Source organism: Salvelinus sp. IW2-2015, unplaced genomic scaffold (genome assembly GCF_002910315.2).
Source record: "Salvelinus sp. IW2-2015 unplaced genomic scaffold, ASM291031v2 Un_scaffold3006, whole genome shotgun sequence".
NCBI classification, from domain to species: Eukaryota; Metazoa; Chordata; class Actinopteri; order Salmoniformes; family Salmonidae; genus Salvelinus; species Salvelinus sp. IW2-2015.
The window spans coordinates 80,633-92,541 of NW_019944298.1; the positions used below are offsets into that span (position 1 = coordinate 80,633).

Sequence of the window (11,909 nt, forward strand, 5' to 3'; positions counted from 1 at the left end):
CCCCCTGTATATAGCCTTACACTGACTCGGTACGGTACCCCCTGTATATAACCTCCACACTGACTAAGTACGGTGCCCGTGTATATAGCCTCCACGCTGACTCGGTACCGGTGCCCCCTGTATATAGCCTCCACACTGACTCAGTACCGTGCCCCCTGTAATATAGCCTCGTTATTGTATTCTCATGTGTTAACTTTTTATTATTACTTTTTATTTTAGTCTACTTGGTAAACGTTTTCTTCTTCTGAACTGCACTGTTGGGTTAAGGGCTTGTAAGTAAAGCATTTCACCTGTAAAGTCTAGTTGGTGTCTTGACGGATTGTGTAAAAAACGTTTTGTCATAAAACACTATATACAGTCGGTCAAAAAGTATTTAGTCAGCCACCAATTGTGCAAGTTCTCCCACTTAAAAAGATGAGAGAGGCCTGTAATTTCATCATAGGTAGCCGAGCCATTCGCCGCTCGTGTTTGTCGAAAGGGCTTCTTTTGCATTGTTGTTGCGGTGATAATCCTTATTTTTTCCAACATTTGAATTGTGTAAATAATTTTAAAATGGAAATAAAATATCCTACGACGAATGAGATTCTACTGGAATTGTTTCGGTACTCTTTCTATATATGAAGTTTGTCATAGTACTAGAAAGTAGTATCGTATGGAGATAGGTAGAAAAATCAGGCCTTACAGTCTTTGGCATCTTATTTCTAAAGAATGCGAAGAGCCAAACGATGCAGCTAATTGGTTGGCCGTGGTTAACTATATATCTCTTTCTCCTCTAGACCTGTACACTCGTTACTTCTTTATAGTAGTAGTGGCTTCCTCTATGTCCAAAACGGGCTTACTCGTTAATATCCGTTCAAGAACACCAACCTTGACTTTGAATCAATGAATAATGCAATCGGTTTACTTAACAAGCCTTAACCAACAGTGCAGTTCAAGAAGACGATGGTATATGACGATTGTTCAAGTATCAGTACTAAATAAAGTAATATAAAAAAGTAACACATGAGAATAACAATAACGGTAGTCACTAAATAGACCTCCAGTGGTGGCACAACCGTCGCAATACTGACAGTCACACGTTGTGGCGCCAAACGCCATATTATGGCCAAGGACGGGCAGGGTCTGTACAAAGGAAGCGACAGTTGGTAGGCCTGCACCAGGCTGGGTAAGAACTGTAATTCTGCAATAGGTAAGCGAGCTGTGGTTGGAAGAAATCAACTGGGAGCTAATTAATTTTAGGAAAATGGAAGATTCCTAGTGGAAGTGTTGGATGTGACTGGTTGTAGTGATTAAGACAGGTTGATTCTTGTGGTGGGTTATAACAAGTTCAAACAGGTTAACTACAGCGGTAACGGGTTGCGACGCTGGAAGGGAACGCCTCTAGAGAAGTAATGTCTTTACAGGGCATCGTGGATGTCCAGGAGATCTATGCTGTGTGTTTGGTGTGTGCATGGAGACACACTATAATTGATTTGTGCCGCAGATAATTATGCAAATACGGTCTTCCTGGATAGATCAGATCCTACTCGATTAGCTGATTTATATCTGGAAGAGAATGGGTTTACGTGTCTGTCCTAGTTGAAGTGGTACCTAGATGATTAATTACAGATGGCTGTCGATCTTGTTTTATAAGTGGGAGAACATTTTTATTTTTGGTGGGTTTGTATCCGTTTTTATTTGTTAGTTTTTTGTTGTTGTTTGATGGCTTTGACACTAATTGATGGCTCGACGGGTGAAGATGCACTCGTTGCTCCTGTCATGACTGATTCAAGGGGGCTGGCTTCTATGTGTGGGGGATATCCTGCAAATTGATGTGTCCTGTGTTTACTGAGAGAGCTTTAATATAATTTATCATGAGTGCAGTCATGTGATAACTTGGTGTTATGCTACATTATATCTAAATGGATACAGATTTAGGTAAGAATGCTATATATCTATAGTGTAGGTGGCCAACCGGATCGACTTCATGGAGAATTCTGATGCCGTACAATGTAGATAAGGAATAGGCCTACTACATTAGCCAACAATGTGAGGAAAACTTGCTACAGAGCTCATGTGCCTGATAAGTCACAGTGTGTCGCTGTCTATATAGACTTGAACGGTTGTGGGATAGAGTTATCATGAGCTGGGAGCCCTCAGGTTTGACGCCGTGCCATGTGAGATTCGTCGAGCCGACAACGGAGGCTATTTTACTTGGCTAGAGGGATCAGTTGTGGGGGTATCAGGTGTTTGACTATATTCCCTGGATCAGCGCGAGTGTACGCTTGTTTTCCCGTATGTCGCGCGTAGTGTAAGTAGCGACCAGGTAGTGAGAGCGTGTGGAGGTATCTTATTCAACAGTGATCTACTTAGTTTGAGGATTGTGATGTCGCTAATATTTGTCAATTCGCACTTGTGATATCAGACGGTTATGGTCTTACGTTGCCTGTTTGAGGTGGGGGGACAGTGCTGTTGAGAGAGCTCCACGAACCTCATTAGTTTGGATGCGTGCGTGGTAGAGCACCAAGGAGTAAAATACTAATCAGACATCTCAATTATGGGTCACATGCGTGATGAGGCTATCATATAGTCTGTGGGCAGGCAGCGAGTTTACCTTCGGGAGATCTCTATATGGAGGCTTATGATTTGTTCAAGGCTAGAACCTTGAAGGGCGTACTTCTATATCTGAAGTCACGCGTAGACTGAGTCTAGCTGTGCGTATGAGTCGCTGATATAACGTAGACTAGTGGAGGCATCTATCAATGTACGCATGTCAGGGTTGCAGTGTAGTCTCTGGCGCTTCTATATGGTACAGGTAGACGTGCTAGTCTAGTATGTGTAACACGCGGATGTACTAGTTGATAGTACTATGTGGTTGGTCGCAGGTGAGACTAGTGGCCTACTTTCTAGTAAATTGATAGTCGGACGCAGGTAGCACTCGCTCTTCACTACTGGTCGACTTGGTAGTTTTCAAAACATAGGTAGGATGGGTCTTCAAAACTAAAAGACAATAGACGTAAGGAGGAACACTGCCGCATCTTGCGAGAATAAATCAAGATGTTATGTGGTCGCCCTACTGGTTTAGCAGGATGTAATGGGGTCGGACTACACTCATGGTTCGCGGTAACTGTTAATGAGTTCCATATAACAACAGTTAGCAGATGTTTATGGTCAACGTGTTGAGACGAGCTACGTGTATTATGCAGAGGTGTGTGGGATCAGACGCTCACAGGCACATGGCTCTTTGAGGCTAGATGTCAAGTTGGGTTCACAGTGACAGCACGCGGCTTTAATGATAGACTGTGTGAAGGTGCACGTCAGGTACAGTACACGGGAGCATCAGTTGGAGAGAGGGTCTACATATACCCACGGGTTAGGGGGCAGCTGATCTAAGGTGATCACTATACGCGAGTCTAGAGTCAGAGTGTGTATAGTGGCTTCTTAATACATACAGTGGGGGTATCCGGTAGCAGATGGTAAGTGCGGAGTCCGATGACAGAGATGGGCTCTAGTCTGAATCGTAGTGGGGATTGGACTCACGGGTATACGGTTAGCTGATGTTATTAGGTCAATACACATGGTTGAGGACTGTGCTTTATTAGCGAGTGGCGGCACCGATAAAGATGGGTGTATGCTGACTGTTAATGGTCCATACACTGGTTAGCTGATGTTAGAGTGCAAGTGCGATGGCACTATAGTTAGCTAGATGTTAATGGTCACCAGTACGATCACTGGTTAGCTGGTTTCAGATGTTGGAGGTTATATACAGGGGGTGACTCCGGTACACGATGTCGAGAGTTTGAAGCGAATTGTCATATGTACATCGGGGCAGCATGGCGGTATTCGCAGTCGATGTAGTAATTGTGGACGGCTATGTACCGGGGTGTGCTCATAGCTGTGAGCTGTGATAGTCGCGTTAGCAATGGTGAGCTCGGAATATATTTACTGGTCCACGTAGGGTGTGGTTAGCGGTGTTCCATTTGGTACGAGCTGTAAAAGTGTGTTAGGCGAGATAGTTAATTGGTACACGTAACGACGATGGGTGTGTGAATGTCTCAGGTGTCACATCAGTTGCCGTTAGCGGATGTTATTGATCCCGTGCAGTAGCGGCTGATGTGGAGGCTATGGTCACTAGTCAGATGGGTTAGATGTTAAGGTCAACGCTACACGGTACTGTTATGAGGTCACGCAGCACATGTGGTAGGGCTGGATTAGTTAATGGTCCGAGCGTAGCATGGCTCGCGTGACATGTTAATGTACATCGTACACGACTCGGGTTAGGGGAGTCTTAATGAGTACACGATGAGCACATGTTAGCGGATGTTAATGGTCACGTACACATGGTTTTAGCGGATGTTAATGGTCACGTCACATGGTTAGCGGATGCTTGATGTTAATGGTCACGTACACATGGTTAGCGGATGTTAATGCGAGTGTAGCGAAATGCTTGTGCTTCTAGTTCCGACAATGCAGTAATATCTAACAAGTAATCTAACAAATTCACAACAACTACCTTATACACACAAATGTAAGGGATGAATAAGAATATGTACATATTAATACATGGATGAGCGATGGCCGTGCATCATAGGCAGATGCAGTAGATGGTATAGAATACTGGATATACATACGAGTATATACATATGAGGATAATGTAGCATATGTGAACATTATTAAAGTTGCGTTATTTAAAGTGACTAGAGATACCTTTTATTAAGTCCATTTATTAAAGTGGCCAGAGATTGAGTCTGTATGTTGGCAGCAGCCTCTCTATGTTAGTGATGGCTGTTTAACAGTCTGATGGCCTTGAGATAGAAGCTGTTTTTTCAGTCTCTCGGTCCCAGCTTTGATGCAACTGTACTGACCTCGCCTTCTGGATGATAGCGGTGTGAACAGGCAGTGGCTCGGCTGGTTGTTGTCCTTGATGATCTTTTTTGGCCTTCCTGTGACATCGAGGGGTGTAGGTGTCCCGGAGAGCAGGTAGTTTTCCCCGGTGATGCGTTGTGCAGACCGGACCACCCTCTGGAGGGTCTTGCGGTTGTGGGCGGTGCAGTTGCCATACCAGGCGTTGATACAGCCTGACAGGATGCTCTCGATTGTGCGTCTATAAAAGTTTGTGAGTGTGTTCGGTGACAAGACAAATTTCTTCAGCCTCCTGAGGTTGAAGAGTCGCTGTTGCGGCTTCTTCACCACACTGTCTGTGTGGGTGGACCATTTCAGTTTGTCTGTGATGTGTACGCCGAGGAACTAAAAACGTTCCACCTTCTCCACTACTGACCCGTCGATGTGGATGGGGGGGTGCTCCCTCTGCAGTTTCCTGAAGTCCACGATCATCTCCTTTGTTTCGTTGATGTTGAGTGAGAGGTTATTTTCCTGACACCACACTCCGAGTGCCCTCACCTCTTCCCTGTAGGTCGTCTCGTCGTTGTTGGTAATCAAGCCGACCACTGTAGCGTTGTCTGCCAACTTGATGATTGAGTTGGAGGCGTGCATGGCCACGCAGTCATGGGTGAACAGGGAGTACAGGAGAGGGCTCAGAACGCACCCTTGTGGGACCCAGTGTTGAGGATCAGCGGGGTGGAGATATTGTTTCCTACCTTCGCCACCTGGGGGCAGCCTTTCAAAGTCCAGGACCCAATTGCACAGGGCGGGGTCGAGACCCAAGGTCTCGAGCTTAATGACGAGTTTGAAGGGGACTATGGTGTTAAATTCTGAGCTGTAGTCAATGAACAGCATTCTTTCATAGGTATTCCTCTTGTCCAGATTGTGCGATGGCGATTGCATCATCAGTGAACCTATTGGGGCGGTAAGCAAATTGGAGTGGGTCTAGGGTATCGGGTAGGGTGGTGATATGCTCCTTGACTAGTCTCTCAAAGCGCTTCATGATGACAGAAGTGAGTGCAACGGGGCGATAGTCATTTAGTTCTTAGCCTTCTTGGAACAGGAATAATGGTGGCCATCTTGAAGCATGTGGGGACAGCAGACTGGGATAGGGATTGATTGAATATGTCCGTAAACACACCAGCCAGCTGGTCTATGAATGCTCTGAAGACGCGGCGAGGGATGCTGTCTGGGCGGGTAGCCCTGCGAGGGTTAACACGTTTAAATATTTTACTCACGTCGGCCACGTAGAAGGAGAGCCCACAGTCTATGGTAGCGGGCCGTGTCGGTGGCACTGTATTGTCCTCAAAGCGAGCAAAGAAGTTGTTTAATTTCTTTCTATGCATCACGGAAGTTAGAGTGATCCAGAATGCTAGCAGCTCGAGTCGTGCAGTTGATATGCTGATAGAATTTAGGAAGGCTTGTTCTCAGGTTAGCTTTGTTAAATTTCCAGCTACAATAAATGCAGCCTCGGGATGTATGGTTTCCAGTTTACATAGAGTCCAGTGAAGTTCTTTCATGGTTGACGAGGTATCTGCTTGGGGGGGGTATACTATAATATATGACTATAATCGAAGAGAATTCTCTTGGAAGATAATCGCGTCGGCATTTGATTGTAAGGAATTCTAGGTCAGGTGAACAAAAGGACTTGAGTTTATGTATGTTGTTATGATTACACACGAGTTGTTAATCATAAGGCATACACCCCGCCCTTCTTCTTGCCAGAGAAATGTTTGTTTCTGTCATGCATGAAGAAACCGGGTGGCTGTACCAACTCTGACAACGTATCCTGAGTGAGCCATGTTTCTGTGAAACAGAGAATGTTACAATCTCTGATGTCTCTCTGGAAGGAAACTCGTGCCCTAATTTTGGCTACCTTGGAACCTCGGCAACCTTGTTGTCTAGAGATTGGACATTGGTAATATGCTCAGAAGCGGTGAATGGTATGCTCGCCTTCTGAGTCTGACAGTAGTAGGCCGTCAGTCTACCTCTCCTGCGATAATAATAATACATAAAACATAAAATACATAAAACAACAAATAACTGCATAGTTTTCTAAGGACCTGAAGCGAGGCGACCATCTCTGTAGGCGCCATCTTGCACGGTCTGGGTGGTCTGCCAGTGGCCGTTTCATTTAGTATCCGTTTGGGTCGGCATGGAATGATTCTATTTCCCATAGTATGTTGTACTCGTTTCCCTCCTCAGGGAACAGTATTATAGTCATAACGTTAAGCTTGTCATAGCTTGTCATTAACTTCTTTGGGCTGCAGGGCAGTATTGAGTAGCCTGGATAAAAGGTGCCCATTTCAAACGGCCTCGTACTCAATTCTTGCTCGTACAATATGCATATTATTATTACTATTGGATAGAAAACACTCTCTAGTTTCTAAAACCGTTTGAATTATATCTGTGAGTAAAACAGAACTCATTTTGCAGCAAACTTCCTGACAGGAAGTGGAAATCTGAAATCGATGCTCTGTTTAGGGCATCCCTATTAATTTGCTTGATATGTATTAGTATACATGCACTTCATACGCCTTCACTAGATGTCAATAGGGAGTGAGAGAAGAAATGGAGTGTATAACTTGATCTGAGGTCGAATAAGAGCTCTTGGCATGACGTGTCACCATTTCCTGTTTTCAGGAAGGCGAGAAAGTACCGGGGTTGCCTTCTGAAAAGCTGTCGTTATGACGGCTACTATCTCCGGCTTTGATTTTATTTGATAATTGTGACAATATCATCGTAAAGTATATTTTTTCAATATAGTTTTATTAGATTATTGGAATTTTTTCGGGACGTTAGGCGTGTTGCGTTGTCTGCATTTGTTCACGAAGGAGAGCTTCGGGCCACTTTGCTAGCTTTCCGTGCTAATTGACCGGAGAAGAGGACATTCTAAAACCAAACACGATTGTTCCGACAAAGGCCCCCTGTACAACATTCTGATGGAAGATCATCAAAAGTAGGACCCATTTATGATGCTATTACATATATCTGTCGGAACATGTTTACTAATAGTTTGCGCCCAGATTTTGGGCACTCTTTCGCTATAACGTAAGCTGGATGTCGTAATGAAGTTATTTTTAGAATTCTAACACGGCGATTGCATTAAAACTAGTGTATCTATCATTTCCTATACAACATGTATTTTTTGTAACGTTTATGAATAGTTATTTGGTCAGAATAGGTGAGTGTCATAAAAATATCCGGACATTCTGGGAAAATATGCTACGTTAGCACAATGTATAACCACTGATTTCAGCTCTAAATATGCACATTTTCGAACAAAACATAAGTGTATGTATAACCTGATGTTATAGGACTGTCATCTGATGAAGCTTATCAAGGTTAGTCAAAAATTATATATTTTTGCTGGTTTGTTACGATCGCTAACTTTTGCTGCTGGTAAATGGCTTGTGTTTTGGCTATTGTGGTAAGCTAATATAATGCTATATGTGTTTTCGGAAATATTGGCTGGATTCACAAGATGTTTGTCTTTAATTTGCTGTACACCAGGTATTTTTCAAAATGTTTATGATGAGTATTTAGGTATTTCAATTTGGTCTCTGTAATTGTTCTAGCTGCTTCGGTGCTATTTCCGATTGTAGCTGCAATGTAAAACTATGATTTATACCTCAAATATGCACATTTTTCGACAAAACTAGATTTATTGTATAACTTGTTATAAGACTGTCATCTGATGAAGTTGTTTCTTTGTTAGTTTGGTTGGTTCTTGGTTAGTTAGGTTGGTTTTGTGCAAGCTACCTGTGTTGAAAATGTCTGTGCTTTTTGTATTTGGTGGTGAGCTACATAAATATACGTGGTGTTTTCGCTGTAAACATTAAAAAAATCGGACATGTTGGCTGGATCACAAGATGTGTATCTTTCATTTGCTGTATTGGACTTGTTAATGTGTGAAAGTTAAATATTTTAAAGAATATCTTTTGAATTTCGCGCCTGCACTTGACCTGGATGTTGGACACGAGAGATACTTAGCTATTTTGTTATTCAGGACATTTAGAATGACATCACATTACGAGTAATCACATTACAGAGTAGCCTAGTGGGATTATTCACAAAATTATCTGGTGATCAGGTTATGAAATGTCATGACAAAGACATTTAAGTTTCCATGTTTCACCTGAAATATTAAATTATATATAGTCCTATGTCTATGTTGTTGTTAGGTGAAGTTATGGTCCTACAGTAGGTCTATGTTTTGTTGTTAGGTGAAGTTATGGTCCTACAGTAGGTCTATGTTGTTGTTAGGTGACGTTATGGGTCTACAGTAGGTCTATGTTGTTGTTAGGTGAAGTTATGGATCTGACAGTAGGTCTATGTTGTTGTTAGGGAAGTTATGGGCCAATTTGTTAAACACTTAATGTACAAACCCTCAGTTTCAGGCTGATGGCAAAGCTAGCTAAAGAGTTTTACTGGTTGAGTGTTTTATAAGTATAAGCAGTTGATTTGCGACAATAACACAAAACATATTAAGCAGGAGATTCAAACGAGCCTAACAGTTGTAATCCAAGTAAGTGTAATGCACTCATATTCACTGTAAAAATGGAGGCTATTTTTGCTGTCAGCCTATGAGAACTCCCCTGCGTTTTCCCACACGGTGGTGAATTAGTGAATAGACACAGAACTTAATGTGAGTTTCCTTCAGTAGCACTCCTGATCTTGCGCTGATTATGCGCTGTAATATTCAGAATACATTGTGGAAAACTAAAATCTTTGCTCACCATTTTTGTTCCAGGCAGATATACTACATCCATAACTAGTGGTTTCCTCATTACCAGATATACTACATCCATAACTAGTGGTTTCCTCATTAGCAGATATACTACATCCATAACTAGTGATTTCTTCATTAGCAGGGAGGTGTTTCTGCAATCAAATTGTGTGTGCATCGCCCTCGTAGGGGCCTTTTTTTGGAGATCAAAGGTTGTCTGGCACACTGCTTAGAGTTTGACTGTCTTAAGACAATTGTAAAATAATTTAACAGACCTCTGGGCATCACCGTTTACCTCAAATAAACAGTGGAGTTCTGCTGTTGTGGCCCTTTAACCTTCTGACTTTGTTGTTCACACAGGAGAGAGATGTGACTATCGTGGAATCTCTGGGGAGCCTCAACAGCCTCATGATGCTGACAAGGCAGAGAGTCTCTCCAGATCAGAACTCCTCAAGAAACACCAGCAGAGACCCACAGGGAAGAAATCTCACTGCTGCTCTGACTGTGGGAAATGTTGCAAATCTTCATCAGAACTTAAAATACACCAGAGAACACACACAAGAGAGAAACCTTATAGCTGTGATCAATGTGGGAAGAGTTTTACTATATCTAGCTCTCTGACTGTACACCAGAGAACACACAAAGGAGAGAAACCATATGGCTGTGCTCAATGTGGGAAGAGTTTTACTACATCTAGCCACCTGACTGTACACCAGAGAACACACACAGGAGAGAAACCATATGGCTGTGATCAATGTGGGAAGAGTTTTGCTAAATCTAGCCATCTGACTGCACACCAGAGAACACACACAGGAGAGAAACCATATAGCTGTGATCAATGTGGGAAGAGTTTTGCTAAATCTAGCCATCTGACTACACACCAGAGAACACACACAGGAGAGAAACCATATAGCTGTGATCAATGTGGGAAGAGTTTCACTACATCTAGCAATCTAACTATACACCAGAGAACACACACAGGAGATAATCCGTGCTGTGATCAATGTGGGAAGAGTTTTTCTACTCCTAGCTATCTAACTATACACCAGAGAACACACACAGGAGAGAAACCTTATAGCTGTGATCAATGTAGGAAGAGGTTTTCTTCTTCTAGCTATCTAACTATACACCAAAGAACACACACAGGAGAGAAACCTTATAGCTGTGATCAATGTGGGAAGAGTTTTTCTTCTTCTCGCTATCTAACTATACACCATAGAACACACACAGGAGAGAAACCATATAGCTGTGATCAATGTGGGAAGAGTTTTACTTGGCCAAAAAGCCTGAATATACACAAGCGGACACACACAGGGGAAGAGATACTCTGATAAAAGATCTCTGATTAAACATAGTTGTTTCATGATATCAATTAAATAATGTCAATGTAGAAGCCTAAACATTTGTCCCTGTTACACTTCCCACGTTGGTTACCCACTTTAATCAAAATGCAACACTTCAAAATGTAGCAAGATGTTTTCTACAAATTGTCCTCTAACCAGGGATGTACACATGACTCCCAGATTCTGTGTCGTTTTTGAGCTGTTAGTTTTAACAGGACGTGCAACCTCATCTCCCTTCTGTCACACAATTGATTTCAACATGATATTGTTGAGTGATGACATAAGTGTTATGTTCCTTTGTTTAGCGACCCCTAGATTTAAATGCATCACTCCAAAATGTAGCTGACTGTCTTCTGCAGGTTGTCCTCTAACCAGTGAGGTAAAATATATCTCCCATTTCCATGTGTTTTTTTTAGTTGTGTTAGTTTCAACAGCACATACAACCTGATGTCCCCCCTAATTGAATTCATTGATTTATTGCTACTTGTCAAAACAACAGCGTTTCTGGTGCTTGTGCAGTTTATAAGGAGCTTGTTTAAATAAATATAAGTAATATGATTATTGAAAATACTTAATAAGATTAGTGTGGCAGATGTTTGTGTATATAGTACATTTTACATTTAGGTTTTCAATTTATCACAAACTGTTTCTGCATTTGGATATTTGTATTTGGACACGTTTACTGTGACATTGGGGATATCCCCCGAGCAAATGTCGTTGAAAATAAGATAATGCCCGACGTACATAATATCAAGTTTGGTTTTAGTTGAAAGTTGAAAAGAAAAACTGATTTAGAATTTCAACCCTACTTGCAGCCCTATACACATGGACGCAGTATAATAATCGGTCTATAAATCAACTTTTATTAACGAATGCCTAAATAAATTGAGTCATAGAATATAAAATATATTTGTTGTCCTAAGGGGAAGGTGTTAGCAGGACTTTGGTTTTTCCATTTTATGCTTTGAGGTTGGACT

The 11,909-nt window shown here is 42.2% G+C and overlaps 1 protein-coding gene across 1 annotated transcript; it reads left to right on the forward strand.

Annotated features, from left to right (window-relative positions):
* Positions 1–9,924: 9,924 nt before the first annotated feature.
* Positions 9,925–11,527, forward strand: LOC112075156 (zinc finger protein 180-like; the record flags this gene model as incomplete). Its single annotated transcript, XM_070440785.1, has 2 exons — positions 9,925–11,481; positions 11,512–11,527. A coding segment is annotated over one exon (996 nt), but the record flags the coding sequence as incomplete, so codon positions are not given.
* Positions 11,528–11,909: the final 382 nt, after the last annotated feature.